Source organism: Pectinophora gossypiella, chromosome 19 (genome assembly GCF_024362695.1).
Source record: "Pectinophora gossypiella chromosome 19, ilPecGoss1.1, whole genome shotgun sequence".
Lineage (NCBI taxonomy): Eukaryota > Metazoa > Arthropoda > Insecta > Lepidoptera > Gelechiidae > Pectinophora > Pectinophora gossypiella.
In genome coordinates, this window is record NC_065422.1 from 1500559 (window position 1) to 1520673 (window position 20115).

General features: G+C 37.5%; 3 protein-coding genes across 11 annotated transcripts in view; 2 read left to right on the forward strand and 1 right to left on the reverse strand.

Moving 5' to 3' along the window:
• LOC126375567 (helicostatins) overlaps window positions 1–20115 on the forward strand; it is a 346624-nt gene that overhangs the window by 154941 nt on the left and 171568 nt on the right. The gene's annotated exons all lie outside the window — the stretch shown is intronic.
• Window positions 1–20115, forward strand: part of LOC126375444 (calpain-D) — a 219965-nt gene that overhangs the window by 70769 nt on the left and 129081 nt on the right. The window lies entirely within an intron of this gene.
• LOC126375457 (transcription initiation factor TFIID subunit 1-like) overlaps window positions 1–20115 on the reverse strand; it is a 50799-nt gene that overhangs the window by 8304 nt on the left and 22380 nt on the right. The window contains exons 3-5 of one of the 3 annotated variants that reach the window (XM_050022385.1): window positions 18774–18853; window positions 10750–10908; window positions 7954–8118 (exon numbers count right to left, since the gene is read on the reverse strand). In XM_050022385.1, the coding sequence (XP_049878342.1) occupies window positions 7954–8118; window positions 10750–10908; window positions 18774–18853 (404 nt within the window). Of the gene's footprint in view, window positions 1–7953; window positions 8119–10749; window positions 10909–18751; window positions 18854–20115 lie in introns of all 3 variants that reach the window. The other 2 variants (XM_050022383.1, XM_050022386.1) reach the window with 2 other exon arrangements.

Here is a 20115-nt window from a genome sequence, read left to right on the forward strand (position 1 = left end):
TACCCACGCGATAGAAGATACCTGGTTGATGGTTGCGATGATTGCGAGTGTGGAGTATCACCACAAACTATGGTTCACCTTTTGTGCTGTCCTAAGTGCCCTAACACCTGCACTATTAAAGACCTTTACGAAGCCACTGACAATGCCGTAAGCGTGGTCAATTATTGGTCAGCAAAAAATTAGTTTCGATCGCCATCGACTCGCAAAGAAGAAGAAGAAGATTCTCTCTCTCTCTTAGAGCTGCGCTCTTGTCGGTGAAGTAATCGCCTTCAATACTCCATAGTTAGGACGTGTAGAACGGTGGTTGCCCCAATCGCCTTGCGTTCCGTAGTACACTGACTAATTTCTCAATCGGTAATGTTCTAGCTAGAGCCCTACCAGAATCCATTTCCTCGGCCTCCAACCAGTACAGATACACCTGCTGTCCGGCATCAGGGGTGCGTGAAGAAGCGGCGCCTACTCGCTACGTCACAAGATCGTCATAGAACCTAAGTAGCGTTTTAAGTAGCATTTGATAGAAGATTACATAGGTGTAAAAAAAAAATGGGTATATTTTAAGGTTACATGCTGAATCTTAAAAGTAATAAGAATTATTTGCATGCAACATAATAGTAAGAGTTCGTTTCACTCGCAGTTATCTAATGAGTGTAGGTATTTATCTACTGTAAAGTGGCGGTTTTTATATAGTTGTTTTTTTGACCGTTATTTTATTGACAATGTTCTTAGGTAGGTTATTAACCCTTTCACGGGAGACCATGGGTCATTGATGGTTCATAATAGATAGTATGACATCTTGTAATCGGAACGTCATTAGACGTTATGTCCTTGAAAGTGTTAAGTATGGAAGGCAGTGTGTAGTCCTATGTACAGTCATGAACAATATAATGTACCCACTTTAGGACTCTGTCGCACTAACATATTTGACATTTAGTGCGACTTACAGTTCAATTTGTCAAAAAAGTTAATGTGACATGGTACCAAAGTGTATACACTCGTATTAATGCTCGTGACCGTATATGTGTTTACGTAGTCATTCAAGCACTCATATCCCACCAAAGCTTATCACATATTTAACTCTACAATAAAACTTTCACTTCTTATCAATACTTGACCGTATATTTTATGATACAAGCTAAATTAAAAATGTGGGCTTTTTTATAATACTATAATAATGATAAACATAATATTGGTTGGATAAGGTGTTATTACAATCGATGAATTATGATTTTCCTACAGATTACAATCTCTGTTATTGTTATGTTCAATATTATCACAGTCATCATTGTTCGATTTCCGATTTCGTATAATCATTTTATTGGTATTTCAGAGGACTAAAGAACATTAGGGCGTTCACCTCGCTCAGCAACAATAGTCATAGTCATTTATTGATAATAATAATTACACGTCATAGATTTTGCAGTGATCGAAATTATTATTTTTCTCATAGATAAACTAAACTAAATGAGTTCTACACTTTTTTGCCACTACTTAAAGGTCTAGAGAACCTACAAAGAATAAAAAATATTATAAATCCTTCCTATTTCCTTCAAGTTGACTCTGGTTCTATTCACAGCCTTTGAAACAAAATTTCTATACAGGCTGTTAGTGACGCAAATAACGAAAACTTTGAGGGATGATTCAGACCATATTTCTGAGTTGATATCAAGTGGAATTTTGCGTTGCAAAAAGTATGGAACTGAAAATAATTAAAAATAGACACTAATTTTTTTATGAATTTTCCGATAGGAAATTCCACTTGATAGCAACTCAGAATCATGAGCAGAATCATCCCCCTCAGTATCCGTTACGATGTCACTAACATCCCGTACAAGTACGCACAAGTGGCCGTACGGGTACGAATGGGTGTTAGGAAAACCGTAACGGAAACTGTATAGAATTGAAATAACTTAAACAATAATAATGAATTTCGCGATGGAAAACTGCATTTGAAAGTGGTGGTAATTCCTGTAAACACCATCTAATTTTATTTCAAGTTATATCTGTCATTTTCTTATCCGCCGCAAAGGAAAGGGACGGGTAATCGACAAGCATAAAATTTATGGAACACACGTCAATTTTAAGCACAAATCTAAAACAACCGTCTAAAAATTTTACACTGGCCAATAACCCGACCTTATATTTAAGACACCTTTTTGATTCGCCCGAGTAATCCATTCATTTACTTATTCTTTCTAAAATTAAGAGCTGTCAATCATCCGTCCCTTTCCGTTACGGTAGATAAGAAAATGACAGGTATAACTTAAAATAAAATTCTATTTTAAGAAATTTGGTAATATTTAATCTATGTATGAATATTAACGCATATTTATGAAACACGACGTCCGTGCCTCACCCAACAGGGTCCACATAATACCAGCGTCGTGGTTCACGCCGCGACTTGTGCTGAGTGAGGCCCTTTTATCTCAGGACGTCCACCACCACCTTATGATCATTCTAATGAACATCCTCCTATGCTTTTTGTAATTGTTTTGTGAAAAATTTTAAGTGATGTTATTGTCTTGTCTTTGTGTGTGGCGTCCTTTTATAATAAACAATTTATATTCTATTCTTTGTGCTTTGGTTGTGTTGCCAGTGATGACCTACGGCAGTGAGACGTGGCCGCTTACTATGGGTCTCGTGAGGAGGCTCGGTGTCGCTCAGCGGGCAATGGAGAGAGCTATGCTCGGTATTTCCCTGCTCGATCGAATCAGAAATGAGGAGATCCGCAGGAGAACTAAAGTCACCGACATAGCTCGGAGAATTGCAAAGCTGAAGTGGCAGTGGGCAGGACACATAGCGAGGAGAACCGATGGCCGATGGGACGGAAAGGTTCTGGAATGGCGACCACGTGTCGGACGACGCTCAGTGGGTAGGCCCGCTACAAGGTGGACCGACGATCTGGTGAAGTTCGCGGGAAGCCGCTGGATGCGGGCAGCGCAGGACCGATCGTCGTGGAGATCCTTGGGGGAGGCCTATGCCCAGCAGTGGGCGTCGTACGGCTGATGATGATGATGATTCTATTCTATTCTAGAATCATGAGCAGAATCATCCCCCTCGGTATTTGGTAACGCGTCATTAACAACCTGTATAAATATTTTCTATTCCAAACCTTCACGCGAGTATCGTGTTATGTTTTGAAAACAATATCAAGGTTAGACGGGAGACATAGTATTATTTTCAAAGGCTGAGTTTCCCGTGAGAACCTCCTCGGGAAATCCTCTTCTTCTTCTATCGTATGGGTTGTGAGGTGGATTACCAACCCCATCAACCCTGGTGTCAGGGTTATTATTGAGCCGCCACAGGCCCCTGACATGACTCATGTAACGACTACGTACTTACATTAGTAAGTAATAACCGGGACCAACGGCTTAACTTGCCTTCCGAAGCAGGGATCATCTCGCTTTTGGATAATCAGGTGATCAGCCTGTATTGTCCTAACCAAACTAGGGATCACAAAGTGATTTTTTGTGATTTTTCCCCATCGGGATTCGAACCCGGGACCTTCGGATCGTGAGCACAACGCTCAACCACTGGACCACGGAGGCCGTTCGAGAGGTCCTATAGGCCGGTCTTGTGGGGAGCATTAAAAAATCTGGGAGTAAGGAAGGAAATGCGTTCAGCTACCTCATCCCAGTCTCCGCAAAATTGAATCATTGCGAGTTTTTGGTGACAATTATTTTCCTTTTTTAACCAATGTTACGATATTTCTTTGACGACCGTTTCGTACATAAATATACATGTAATATGTAATAGACCCGTATATTTTTAAATTAGAAAGAAAGAAAGAAAGTATTTATTATTAGAGGACACCACAAGTCGGCTAAGGAATTAGGGATGTTGCGGAGCTCCGTAACCGAAACTGAAACTATCTGGGGGGTTAAATAAGCCACATCTAAGCAAATCATTTAAAAAAGCAATATTGCAATTTGACATTTGCGCATATAAAAGTAAGTGCGCAATGCACACAACTGTCATCATCATCAATTTAAGAGCCACGCTCTTGTCATAACCCAACACAACACAACTGTGAAATAGCAATATTGCTTTCTTAGAAGAATTTCTTCAATGTGGCCTTTATACCCCCCAGATATCCGAAAATAATCTACCCGAAACCGATATAAAAGTTTCGGATAATGTCAGATCAGATAAGGCCATTCTTGTGTAATATGTGTTTGTTTCAGTCGAATTGGTTTTTACTGTAATGACTGAATGTAAAACTGTAAAAATAAATAAATAAATTAATCTTTTGTTTCTGACCGGCTGTACCCACGGCGTCTCGTCTGCATTGTATATTTTTCTGCTAATCTGGGGCATATATAGCTGACGATTATTAAGTTTTAATAAGATTGCCAGTCTTGACACGGGAAAAGGTTATGAAAATTTAAGATGAAAAGAAGATTTACGACGTATTCAAATTCAAATTCGTTTATTGCAAAAAATGTGGTACATAATAAATACTACTAGTAATTTTATTAAAAACTTCTAGTAATTATGTAATTTAAATTTTATTGTATTTTAATTTTAATTTTGATTTTAATCTTGATTTTAATTTTATTTTATTTGATATTTTAAGTGTATAATTAATGTAATATGGACTATCATGTCTGATATAAATGATTATTGTTTTTTTTTTATTAAAGTTGTTTTGCGAAATAATAATCGCTTCCTTCATGCCCTATCCCACAATTTTTGGGGGCTTGTCCGGGATGGGCATATAGGTAACGATTACCAAGTTTTATGTCACCAAACCATAGTGCGTCGAATCCATCTTAGAATTACGAACTAGTGTTTGCAAATTGTCTTCGGATTACTCGTGCGTGGATTACGGGCGTGAATTTGCAAATGTATGTTCTTTAGAGAGCCACCGCGAATCAAGTCACAAACGTAAAAACTGCATCGCTATCTGTTAAGACGATCTCGAATTACAATCGCGTCAAATCCGATTAGGTAACGAAAAAAAACTAAAAAAATATTCAGTACAAGGTTGGAAGAAGTGAATTCAATGACCATTAATTAAAAAGTTATCGCCTATTTTTTGCCGCCAAAATATCGGCCACCTGTCAGCGACACCCATCAAAAAACTCGAGAGGTGTAAAATCGAAATAAATTTGCATTTCCTAATTCCGTTATAAATCGATTCGCGTCGAGTGAATCGATTCTGTATCGATATGCTAGGTTAGGTTTCCTAATGACCTTCGCTAAGTGAAAGCTTATTAATTCTGATCGTAGAATTGAGGGTTAAATGTTGTCCTTATTCAAATAACGATTCGGAACTGTTTCTGAATTATATTATGTTGCAACACTGAAACGAATAAAAATTATAAACGGGATTATTGAAAGCAAGAAGTTGATTAAAGTAATAAAATAGAACCCTTATCAAGGTGATTATCGAGATATCAAATTACAATTTTGTTTTGATTATTGTAGTTAATAAATAAAAATACAGTAATAAGGTTGAGAACGCGCGATAAAGAACTTTATTCTATCCAAAACGTGTCAAAATAGTATATTCTTCGTCGAGGGGAAAAAGCGTGTAGCAAATTGTACTTTCTTCCGAGTTTTAACTAACTTGGATATAAATACTTTTTTGCTTTTTGAGGGACTTTCTAGGTCATGTACCCTAATAAAAATATAGAGGACGCAGTCGAAAATCTTCGTCGTTTAACCTCCTAATTTCTTAGATTTCAGAATAAATGATTATAAATTAGAAAATGATGATCCTTGTTATTACACTCAGGCACAACATATTATCATCTTTTCTTTTCTTTCATCTTTCTTTATTCTGTTCGAAAAAAAGAGAAGCAAGATACAAATCTGATCCAAATATTATGCATCATGTTTTTTCTATATGCCTCTGACATTACTTTATATTCGTGATTTATTATGAACAAGGAGAAAATAAGGTACATAATGAATAATAATAGATGCTTCTTCTATAGTGTGGGCTGTGAGGTGGAGTACCAACCTCATCAACCCTGGTGTCAGGGTTACTATTGAGCCGCCAAAGGCCCCTGACATGGCTCATGTAACGACTACTTACTTACGTCAGTAAGTAGTAACCGGGACCAACGGCTTAACGTGCCTTCCGAAGCACGGATCATCTTACTTTTTGGGCAATCAGGTGATCAGCCTGTAATGTCCTAACCAAACTAGGCATCACAAAGTGATTTTTGTGATATGTCCCCACCGGGATTCGAACCCGGGACCTCCGGATCGTGAGCCCAAGGCTCAACCACTGAACCACTGAGGCCGTAATAATAATAGGTTATATAAGTAATAGATAGTAGTAAATAGAAAATAGGTCTTGGGAGTCGCATATCCCTGATTTTAACGCGGTAAGAACCCGGTATTATGTGTTTTAATTATGATAATGGTGCTAATTCCTGTAGACACCATCTAATTTTATTTTAAGGTTCACCTATCATTTTCTTGTCCGCCGAAAAGGAAAGGAACGGATAATCGGCAGGCATAAAAATGGAACACACGTTAATTTTAGGCACAAATCTAAAACAACCCTACATTAGCCGATAATCCGACAGAATTAAATTGACAGCATACGTAGCTATCTGGCTTCAAAGTTACAATTATGATACCACCGAAGCGTTGCTTCATCCCTTGCGTTAGTTAATTTTCCATTAACTTGTCTTTGCCTGTTCTAGAAGTGGATGGCGGGTGACGGCTATCTGTTGGGTACCAGCAATTATAGCCCAAAAGAACACACACACACACACACACACACACACACACACACACACACACACACACACACACACACACACACACACACACACACACACACACACACACACATACTTGCGTATCTAGAAGGTTCCTGACAGTTTTTCCCTTATTTAATTTCTTCCTTTATTTCTGTTTTTTTTTTGATATATTTTTTGGATTATATAATTATACATTTCTCTAATATTTGTAGCTACTTAGTAACACATTAGAATATATTAAATAATTACCAAGGGTTGGGGCTTGGTGACCTGTAGTACAAGGGAAATCCTTTTACAAGCACCAGCTCCCTTAAAATACACTTGTATCACAATGTTAGCCAACTAAGAAATTTTTTTGTTTTGTTTTGTGTTTTAAGTGGAGAAATAAACATTTTTATTATTATTATTATTATACGTCAAACGGTTTGTATCTTACCAGCGAGATACCTATTTGATGCGTCCGGGTTATTCATTCATCCACTCATTCATTTTAAAATTAACAGCTGTCAATCATCCGTTCCTTTCGTTTCCGGCGAATAAGAAAATGACAGGTATAACTTAAAATAAAATCAGACATTTACAGGAATCGGGGCCAATAGGCGCGTAAACCTCAAACAATGTATGGTGGATGTTGGACAATGCCATGTGTATTCTTTTTAGGAACATCTATAACCTAATTTAGCCTGGAAAGTCCTTTCTTAAGTTTCTACCGATGTTGTCAAAAAAATAAAAAGTATGTAGAAAAGCGAGCGGTAATTTTCCTTCCTGATATTTATTTTACACATCTGACTTTTATTTTACACATCTGTTTTATTTGTCGTATCTATTATGTATACTTTAACCCTTTCATATTTTTCGTAATCCCTTAATTCATATATTTTCTTCATAATTATATTTGCTTATTTTCTTATTTATTGTAAGTAAATCCCGACACTTTTTGTTGGCATGATAGTTCAAAGTATTTATAAGCGTAACTTAGGTACTGGCAGAATATCAGTGTTGCTAAGAGTGGTATTTCTACTATCCTTCGCAACAACATGCTGAGTCAGTCCCTTTTCCCTGGCAGTGTATTTTTGATTTGTATACTTATCTTTATCTTCTCTACTATTGTACTGCACTGTTTTAGGAATAAAGTTATTCTATTCTAAGTTATTCTATTCTATTTCTGCCCCCTTTTCAAAAAAAGAAGAGACCGTTTTCCGAGTAGGTGTAGTATAAAGAATGGTGTACATACCTGGCCATGTGAACGCTCTTCTGTGTGTCCTCCGTGTTTTTCTTCCTCCACGGAGTCTCCTTCCTCCTCAAAGAACTCAACTTTCTTCTCATACTCTTCTTTCTTATGGATGTCATGGCTTCCCTTTGTGCTGTGCCCTTTAGAATGCTTTCCATTTTCTTCATACTACAACCAAAGAGTTCTGTTAAAAGTGTATCTACACTATTTACACAAAATCAACCTATTTTTTTTACCTTTGATGGGTTTGCTCTTGGCCCCAGACTTGCCCGAAGGCATTGACGAGGCCTAAAATCGAGCGAGCTCGGCCAGAAAGTGCCTGTTCACTCTGGCCACCAAAGCACCCGGGTTATATGCATTCGGAAATACAGAAGACAGCAGAGAATTCCACTCCTTAGCAGTGCGCAACCTAACTATAGGCGGTATTACACAACCAAATCCATCGGGCTTAAGAAGAAGATCTTCTTCCATCGTGTGCCTTGTGAGGTGGATTAGGTCAGGGTTATTATTGAGCCGCCATAGGCCCCTGACATGACTCTACATATACCTACATCAGTATGTGATAACCAGGACCAATTCCTTAATGTGCCTTCCGAAGCCTGGATCATCTTACTTTTGGACAATCGGGTGATCAGCTTGCAATGTCCCAAAAAAAACCATGGCCCACACGATTTTTGAAATATGTCCCCACCGGGATTCGAACCCGGGACCTCCGGATCGTGAGCTCAACACTCAACAACTGGACCACGGACACCGTTACGTTCCGTACGTTGAATGCAGTAAATACTTGATCAGAACTTATGTTTTGAAGGGGGAAAATACTCCAAAATAAAAAACCTTTAGCGAACAATGAGGAAAAATGTTACGGGTCTCTTGATAGCTACTGACAGAATTTGTGAGACAGTTCAATCGCTCCCTAATGCACAGTGATACGATGAAAAGTGTGATAAAATGATAAACTTAATCAATATGTTTCAGTACACAACCAATTTAGACAGGGTTATTTTTATCGCATCCGATAATTTGGGAAGTGTAATAAAATGATTGTTAATGATCGTGACATACATGTCATGACACATCATGTCATGTCGTGATCATCATTTACAAATACATCATTTGTGGGCACTAGGCTGCAACTACGCACGCGCGTCAAGAGCGCGTCCTTCTGACGTCAAAATGACGACATTAGTAATTAATTTGTAATTTCTTATTCATTCATTATATCTATGTCAAGTTGATACTAGCGCTTTTACTATACGAAGATCGTAAAGACACCTGTCTCATGTATTTAAACGTTTGAAATTACGATGTAAGTCACGCACACGTTCTCCGAATAGTGATTCTATGGATAGGGGTCTCTGGAACATGTACAGTCATGAGCAATATAATGTACCCACTTTAGGACTCTGTCGCACTAACATATTTAACATTTACTGAGACTTACAGTTCAATTTGTCAAAAAAGTTAATGTGACATGGTACCAAAGTGTATACATATTAATGCTCGTGACCGTACATCGTAGATCTCGTCAAACCAGATAGTTATTGTTCGTTATTTAAATATTTCCCGCGCTTTTAAATTCCCGCCCTTTCCCTTTGACATTTGACAAGGACAGAGGGAATGACCGCCATATTTAAAAATAATCCGATTCCCGCGCGCACGAAGCGAATACCTCGCAAAGATAATACCCAAAACCCTGTGAAAACCTAAATACAATGCATTCCTGACGACTGTGAGTGTTTGTAAAGTGAAAACAATATTGAATTGTTCATTGGCGAGACCAACTAAGTTTTTTCCTAATTTCTTCCACTGTCGCAACCTCCTCCATTATATTTCATACAGTCATTCATCGACCACTGATAGTTATATGTTTGATACAGAAGACAATGTCGATTAAAGTCTGACAGAAACGTAATATAGACAAGTTATAAGTGATAATCAACCACATTGTGTCCTACTAGGGGCATGGGATGGGAAAAAAGTTACAATATAATAGAATCAATTGCGCAGTGTTATAAAAATGTGCCTTAACATGAACTACATAACGTAAATATTGAAACAAAGATGAATTAAAGGAAATGGATGAAATGATAGAGTTTGAAGCGAGAATAATCCGATTAACACATAATATTATACTAATATAATACTTTGATGAAGCGGGCGTATTAATTAACAGCTTTTTTTTGGCGATCTATTTAGCCGGACAGCTGACTGATACGCAGACAACACAAAACAGAAAGGAATGGCGTCTTTTAGTGTTGAAGGCAAGATCCATTTTGGAAGAAAGGATACCAATGTCTAACCGGCCAAATGAGTCGAACGGCCAATAACAAAAAGGATACCAATGTCTAACCGGCCAAATGAGTCGAACGGCCAATAACAATCGACGTGCCACACGACACAACACGCGTCATTGACGTGACTTACTGTAGATTTGCCTCGGATGGCGCTAACTACTTGACCGAACAGATGGAGAGCGCTTGGCTTTCACCCGACAGAGTAATTACAGAGCGACATGACGAGAATACTTAAAGAAGGAGTTATTTAAGAAATAAGCCCAGCTGGGCCGACAGTGATGAGCACTTAAAAAAAAAAGAAAAAAATATACGGCCGAATTGAGAACCTCCTCCTTTTTTGAAGTCGGTAAAAATGAAAAACATCAACCACGCGGGCAGTGTTAGTACCAGAGACCTGTTTGCTGTCGTGAGCTGATTGATCGCTCCTACGCTGGAGTAAATAAATCGTCAGGATTTAATATATTTTCAATGAAAAGGCTTAATTCTGTTACATCTAAGTTACCTCTGCATGTTTTTTTCCATGCTCTTCATGATTGTGAGCTCCAAAGTGCTCTTTTTCGTCGTGGTGATGCTTGTCGAAGCCTCCGTGGTCGTGGTAGGAGCCGACATGATCTTCTTTGTCATGATGCCCTTGATCGGTCTTCGTATCCTCGTGTTTGCCCTGCCAAAGTAAAGGAAAATATTAGATAAAGTAATGGTCCCAAGATTGTCCCCTGAGTTGCTAAGCGTGTAGTCCCAAAAGTTTTAGAACCCTTTTCAAAGGATATTGGTTTAGAAATATTTAATGATATTGTAGGTTGTAAGTTGAGTCATTACAACCATCCAGTATTAGATAGCATTTCTTTAATGAAACAATCATCAATCTATAGATCGAAGAAAATAGATTATCTTTCATTAAAGCTCTAGATGACAGCAATAATTAACACCCAATAAAGAAATCTTAATTAAAGGAGTAGACACGAATTTCATTATTAGATTATTTCATAATACTACATCAAACTTACCAAAGTACACCAACTAAAAACATAAAAAGTTAATAATGTACTGTAATATGACAGAAAGAATAACTAACCATGCAATTAAGAACTTATAAAGGTAAGACAGTCCCATTTTAAAACTTGATCAGAAATAATTAAGTAGAAACATCAAGTTAATAAGCTGCTTTGGAACAAATTTGAAGTAATTATTTCGTAAAGTAGCAACCAAGCAGTTCCGTGTTGACTTTAATTTTATACAATTTAGTAGATGAAACTCCGATGAAATCATAAAAGTTTGTAAATACTATCTATAGTATGCTATCCTTCGCAACAACATGCTGAGTCAGTCCCATTTCCCTGGCAGTGTATTTTTGATTTATATACTTATCTTTATCTTCTCTACTATTGTACTGCACTGTTTTGGGAATAAAGTTATTCTATTCTATTCTATTCAATGAGACACTTAGTTGAAAAAAAAATCTGTTCCAATAGCATTAAATGAACAAAATATTGAAACATGGATAACTTTTCGTAGCTACTAAGTTACACCGAAATCTTTAATTTCTGGTCAGTTATAATAATAAACAAGACCCTGAAAAGAAAACGCAACATGCAAAAAACAACTCTCTGTGGAGTGAAGAAGATTGGCAACGTATTGGCTTTAAATCTTCTTATCTTTCGACGGAAACATGCCAAAAACTGAAATGAACTTGATGACGGGAAACCTTAAAAGTGTGGCCATTTTTGCAAATGCTGATCCGAGATCGATTCTCCGACCTTGGGGTTGTGATGTGGTGATCTTAATCCCTGGACGAGTGACGGTGCGTGCGTGGGATGTGCTTCTCCTTCTCCATATTTCCTGGTCAACAGTCGTATGGTAGGTATTGTGTCTTGTGATGAAGAAGGTAATACTGACACAATTCTAAGGTTTTAGGATTGTGATCAAACAAATCACTCCTTTGTAACCTCCAATGTGCGTCTTAAATCTAAATGTAGTGTTAAGGATGATGTTTTGTGAATTTAAGAGGAGCAGTAATCAGGATTAGTAATATGTCCACATTTATAAACAAATAACAGTGCATTATTTTAGAATGTTAAGTTGTCAACTCCGGTTATCATACTTAAGTACTTTAACAAAAAATAAGTATGGTAGTCGTCACATGAGCCATAACAAAGGCCTTTGGGGATTCAATAATAACTAAAGTTGAAAAATACCCCACACGAAAAGAAGAAGTGAATACCTAAATTTGAAAATGAATCAAGTGTAAAGTGTTTCCGATTATGATGTTTATTGACATTTGGAAATTGTAAAGTATTAGGCAACAGTTGCTAACATAGCTCCCACGCAATATGTTTATACAGGGTGACTTTTTGGCCCCTTAACAATATGGAACATGTGAATCTTTGACAAAAATTATAGATGCGTTTTTCTTTTTTCAACGTGACTTAGTACAAAATGCCGACAATCACGAATTAGAAATCGGTGAGCAAAATTAGTATATTATTTGCTTGAACAAAATACCTGAACTCGAAAATTTACTTTGCTGGTTTTTTTACAGAAATGGAATCAGTAAATATCAGTAGTCAGTGTTTGTATCAGTAGTTACTACTTACTGATGTAAGTTAGTAGTCGTTACTTGAGCCATGTCAGGGGCCTTTGGCGGCTTTGATGAGGTTGGTAATCCACCTCACAACCCACACGATAGAAGAAGAGTAAATGATACTCGTAGTCTAGATATTTTTATGAATTGTTAAAAAAATCACCCGGTATGATTACACATGCCTAAAAACCAATTAGGAATAGAAAGGAGCAAACATGAACAAATGTTAAGTAAAGCAGTAAGAGTAATTAAAGAAGATGTATAACGGTAGCAAAGTAAACCAAATTAGGGTCTATTTCCACACATTTGTACGGCTCCGGGCATTCGGAACGTTCTCACGCATAACCCTTGCTATTTTAATTAAAATCACTCAGAAATCGTGGCGCAATACAAGTGTAAGCTATTATAATAAATTGACTTGTGAAGTTAAAGGGAGAGTTACTAAGGGCTCTAGAAATTTCGCTCGTATGCTGTGATCGAAAGTGAGAAATACGTGAGTTAATATAAGAATTCAACGGCAAATTGAAGATCTGTGGTCATGGATTTGCAAGACAAAAAACTACTTACGAATGAGATCACTAATGTAAACCCTTAGTTACTACTAATTAAAGGATCCCCCATCCCCTACAGTATTCGTTACGATGTCACTAACACCCTGTGTATAATTTTTAGAACTTCTAAACCCCATGGATACAATCAGTGTTACTTTAACTGATTTATTAACTCATCATAACGCATCGATTGACATAACTGGTGTTGCAATCCGCGAAAATCGATGTTGGGTTTTTCGACCATACATCGAGTAAGAAGTGAGATCCAACAGTAAGTACCCGAAAAGTGAGTCCTGCCTGAAAACTTGTAAAATTAATTTAAACGAATTAAGAACGAACTGTGCTGCAAATTAGAAGAGTTGATAATATACTTCGCCGTTAGAACGTCAAATCTTTTGTACTAATTACAAAACAATGAATGAGTGAAGTACTCGTATTATTCTGACCGTAGTCAAAAACCATACTATAATCGATCGGCCTTCGTAAGAGATAAAACTGATAATAATCGATATAGATTTCATCATCATTAATTTAAGAGCCACGCTCTTGTCGGTGTAGCATTTACCACTGTTGTCTATCAAAGGCGAATTTATTAAAACATCATAGAAGGGAAGCTACAAGGAAAGAGAGGAAGGGACCATTAAGAGCTTACATTGAACTGATTAAAGAGAAGGCGAATGTCGTGTCTTATAAGGAAGTGAAAGAATATACATTAAGGCAGGTTTCTTTTTAATAATTGTTTTCGCTCTACTTGGTTATCTAATGATTTTTTAAATAATAGTTTGAATTATGCTACCATTTTCATTACTCAGTAACACAAAACCACCCATGGTACAGACAACGTCAGTGAAGATTATTTTTGACGTGACTTTTTTTGCTGCAAATGGCATCAACTACCTGGCCGGCCAAATGGGGACCGCTGAAGGCTCTCACCTGGTACAACGTTTAAGACAACAGGCCTGAGGGTGCTCAGTTGGGCGCGAACCTCGACTCAGGGCGTCGCCTGAGAGGAAAAATATTTGAAAGAATTAATCGACCTTAGTGGGTCGATAGCGATAAGCGCCGATTGAGGAAAATCGTCAACCACGCCGGCGGGGTATTAACCATGACTGCGCGCAGTTAGGCTGCGTTTCCATTGACGCGGAGCTGTGCGGAGATGTACAGGAATCGACCAATCACCGCGAGGGAGAGAGTGACAGAGCGTCTTCGTTTTTCGCTCTCTCGAACGCTGTGATTGGTCAAATCCGCACATCTCCGCTCTTCTCCGCCCATCTCCGCGTCAGTGGAAACCCAGCCTTACTGTGGTGCAGTCCGTCTGTCGGCAACCTAATATCTTTCAACAACTATGATGGCCGCCGCTAATTGTAAATGTATTATAAACACAAGTATTGTTGTGAGAAAGAAAGAACTATTGTTCTTACTATTTTGTTTTGGTATTTGTTTAAAATTTGTTGTCAAAACATTTAATAATGGGCATCATGAAAGTAACCACTTAGTCATTTAATGTTTTGATTATGTTAACGGCCCTAAAGGATATGGTCTACCACATATCTAGCTTCTTTCTTTTCTTTCTCTCACAGCTGAGGAGGACCCCTAACCGACCCCGCCGGCGTGGTCGACGATTTCCCTCAATCAGCGCTTATCGCTATCGACCTACTAGGGTCGAGTAATTCTTTCAAATATTTTTCCTCTCAGACGACGCCCTGAGCCGAGGTTCGCGCCCAACTGGGCACCTTCAGGACTGTTGTCTTAAACGTTGTACCGGATGAGAGCCTTCAGCGCTCCCCATTTGTCTGGCCAAGTAGTTAATGCCATCTGCGGCAAATCTACAATAAGTCACATAAAAAAAACCTCCTAATTACATGCCCATACCATGGTAACCTGCTATGCACTGAGTGTTGCATACCATCTCACAAATTCACACAATAGGCTATGTTAGGTTTACCTAAAACTTAATTAATTTCGAGATCCAGATCTTTTGCGAGGGCGAGATATTTTGTAGTGGTTATTAACCAATTTTGACAATTGAAAAGTTTTTACGTTTTGTCGATAATGCTACAACAATAAAGCCGTTTATTGTAGATTTATTACTTGGCCGGACAAATAGGGACCGTTGAGGACTCTCGCCTGGTACAAAATTTAAGACAACAGGCCTGACGGTGCCCGGTCAGCGCGAACTTCAGCTCAAGGCATAATCTGAGGGTATTATATTTGAATGAATTAAATCGACTCTAGTAGGCCGAAAATGATAAGCGCTGAATAAGGGAAATCGTCGAACACGCTGGCGGGGTCGGTATCGGGTTCCTGAAGTACATATAAACTCACGCCTATTTCCCACCGGGGTAAGCAGAGACTATGGAATTCTAACGGACTTCAGTTTTTAACCCATTTGCCTCGATCCTAAACTGCTCTTGCTTCCTCCACATTCATCAATCGTTTGCGACATGCACGCCATGATGGTTCCTGAAGTGTAGTGTAATAAAGTTGAAGAAAGTATACGTACGTTATTTCTATGAGAATCGTAATATTTTAAATATTTTTTTTTATCATTTATTAGGGCATAATTTCCTCAATTCACGTTCGAATCAACGAAATTGTTTGACATCGTACTTATTCTTAAGAGGACGTTCTTTTCAATTGTCTTACACAATATGAATTGTATTAAAATTGTTTTGAAAGTAGTGTGTGTAGTGTATTGTTATTCAGTTAGGTTCATTTGTTACCATTCGGTACTTTAAAGTAAAACATTTAGCCATATACAGTTAGTCGCAGGCGACTTACCGACTTACCAATAATAAATTAACAAGCGGTGAATATTAAGTATTTGACAGCTTGAATCATAGGGTGGTATTAATAAACTAATCCCAGCTTTGAGACTGCCCTCAAGATCATGTCAATGTGACAGTTCTTATACAAAAACAGCATGGTCTTGAGGGCAGTCTCAGCTGAGATTAGTTTATTATTAAAACCCTACCTACCTAATTTTCAAATAATTAGATTGAACTTTCCTTGGCTGTCATATCACCGTTTGTAGGTTTTTTATTGGTAGAGCGATAACTATTTTGAAGATTTTAGGTAGATTAGTCAATGTGATTTTGGGAGAAGAAAAACAGACAAAATTTTTTGGGATATACAGACAGAAAGACCAACTTATACCCGTATTGTAAGTGTCCAGGGATTTTGTTTAAGCAGCCATTTATTGAAATAACCACAGATTAAGAACTAAATAACTATTCAATAAATACAGTTTAGTTTTAGGTTGTAGTTTCAGTAAGTACCTACTATCGAATTTACTAGAGAGGGTAAAGAAGTTTCGAGTTCTTTCTAGAAGCATTCAGCAACATTCCAGCTACGCCTAAATAGACCTACGCACGTTTTTTTATTTACTGTTTGTTACTACATACATCATCATCTCCTAACGTTATCCCGTTTCCAGACTAGAACTTGAAGCTGTACAAAAATCAAGCTTCTAAATCAACGCAATCCAAAGCTCTTTACGGCTCTTTTTCATACATTTCGTAGGGGAATCAAAACTCATATATATATATAAAAAAGAATCATGTAAATACAGTGTAAGTATAAACGTAAGTAATTGTAGCTAAGGAAGAGCAGGACCTCGGGTCACAAGTATTAAAGCTTGAAAGGTTGTTCCCACCCACTGTTTAACGTAAGTATTTACGACGACTGTATTTTGATTTTTTCCACTGTATTATTGAATATTGACACTGAAATTTATGTATGGCCTCTCTTACTGCCGTTTGACATTGGTACATAAACAGCCTATATACGTCCCACTGCTGGGCACAGGCCTCCTCTCAATAAACCGGAGGGGATATGGAGCATACTCCACCACGCTGCCCCAATGCGGGTTGGTGGAGGTGTTTTTACGGATAATAGCCGGGACCAACGGCTTAACGTGCCCTCCGAAGCACGGAATCATCTTACTTTTTCGCACAATCAGGTGATTCAAGCCTGAAAAGTCCTTACCAAACAAAGGATAGTCTCACAAAGTGATTTCGACAATGTCCCCATCGGGAATCGAACCCGGACCTCCAGATCGTGAGCCTAACGTTCTAACCACTAGACCACGGAGGCTGTACTTGACATTGGTACTTCTCCCTTTTTCTTGTCTGTTTTCTCCCCAAAGGCGACATTACCTTCTCGATATATAAATTATTATTATTAGTAAAGACAATGGATTAAAGCTCAGTTTTACTTGGAGGCTTACCATGAACACTAAGACATCAACGCAAAATATCAACCTGAGTAAGCGAGAACAATATCTCCCGTCTCTTTCGTACTAGGCAATGTACTATATCCCTGTCCTGTTGTCATTCTAATCAGTCTACGTTAAATAAAATATATTATCGTCTATGTTTCTTACGTTTCTGTATGATGCAAAATCGGTCTAAGTTTAAGAATAGAATAAAAATAACACGACGTAGAGAACTGTGTCTGTAATACAGTAATTTCTTTAATTTAAAGGTTTAAAGAAATCTTTATTCTCAATAAGAATACAAATTCATTTACTTGAAAACTTAAAAACTAAGTATTAAAAAAAGCATTTTGAGGGTGTAACGGACTTATTGCTCGGTGGCTCATGATAAAAGGTAATAAAACGAAGTACTTAATAAGAGGAAAGCCAAAATTTATGAAGTAAAATATATTTTGGCTAGGTATAAAATAACATGTGAGATGTGTCAGAACCTTCGTATGGAGTATATGGAGCATAGCCCTCTATGGATGTGAAACTTGGACACTGACACAGAAGGACAGAGAGAGACTCGATGCCTTTGAAATGTGGTGTTGGACGAGGATGGAATAAGTTGGACAGAAAGGGTTACAAATGAGGAAGTGCTAGTAAGAGTAAGGGAAAAGAGACAAATACTGAGAATTATTGAGGACAGAAGAGGCAAGATGATTGGACACCTAATAATACACGACGAATTTATTAAAAACATCATAGAAGGCAAGCTAGAAGGATAGAGAGGAAGGGGAAGACCAAGAAGAGCTTACATGGAATAGATTAAAGAAAAGGTTAACGTCGTGTCTTATAGGGAAGTCAAGGAATTGGCCTTGATAGACTGGAATGAAAAATGCTACACCGACAAGAGCGTGGCTCTTAAATTGATGATGATGATGATAAAATAACAGTAAGGGAACACCGCAGGAAATCAACAAGAAAACAAAAAACGTATCAAAAGATAAAACAAAAATAACATTACATAACAGGCCGGAGACCAGCCAGTCGCTGCCCAACTAAAGAGTTCACGACAGAGGGTATAATAAAGACTTTTGAAATCAATCAAACAGTTAATGATAAGCCTCCTGTTATGTTAATATGACGTCAGACACAACACACAAACCCAACTTACGTCCAGACCACAATAATAGTACCAAGGTTTCGCCTTCAGAATCTTTAGCTTCGATCTGTCTTGCACTAGTCTTCGGTTCATGAGCAACTTGGACTTCGTACCCTTTGTGGAAACATAAAAATAAATAAATAAAAACGTACCTCACGACTATATTCCCAAATATTAAACAGAACCATCAGTTCAGTACAATTAGTGATTATACATTGTTTTAAGTTTACGCGGTTATTATCATAATTAAAACACATAATAACGGGTTCTTACCGCGTTTAAATGGGGACACTATGACACCCATTACACACTATGACACACTATGTCCCCATTTAAACGCGGTAAGAACCCGTTATTATGTGTTTTAATTAGTGATTATATTTCAATAAGACAACATTTCACAATCGTATCAATGCGCGATTTACTTATATTTCCTGGTATAGGAAAATTTAAATATTTTTCATTACATACCCACTTTTATTTACACATCTTATAAGTTTAGAAAGGTTAATTAACTCGTATAACGTTTACATAAATGATAGTTTGCATTAGAATAAGATCTTTTGTAATAATTTTCACTTATAATTTATCAATAAAGACATTAATATCATTAATATCAATAAAGGCTAATGTTGTGACGTTTATGGGCATAGTGATGTATTAGTCGATATATTAGGTCGATCGATTCTTTTCTATCTAACACAATTCAGGGTGTTAGTGACATCGTAACGAAATCTTTGAGGTATGATTCTGACCATGATTCTGAGTTGATATCAAGTGGAATTTTCAGTTGCAAAAGTGTAACATTCTGTTAAAAATAATTTGAAATAATTAAAAATGAATTTTCCGACTGGAAATTCCATTGAATATCAACTCAGAATCAGGTTAGGCTTAATATCAAGTGAAATTTTCTACTAAAAAAAATCATGAATTTTGCGACGGAAAATCATGTCATGAAGTCATGGTATGAATCATCTCCCTCAGTATTCGTTACGATGTCACTAACACTCTGTATATATCAAAAAAACTTGGGTCTAGTCAGAAAGAATCCGAATCGAGTGGGAAAGTACTCATTACGCTGGCGGAGTTTCCACGCTGGATTGCCAGTGAAAATATGCTGCAAGATTCCGTCACCTCCATTGCCAGTTGAGGTAGACAGAGGTACAGCGTAACATGCCTTCCGAAGCACGGATCATCTTACTTTCGGAGAATCGGGTGATCAGCTTGTAATATCCTAATCAAACTAGGGATAAAAAAGTGTTGGACAGTAGCTTTCGCAAGCCCATCAGCGTTTGAGCAAGTGTCATAATGTCTTTTAGCTTTTAAGTATTTTCTTAGCTAATATGGTTATAAAATGTTCGAAACTGGGATTCGGA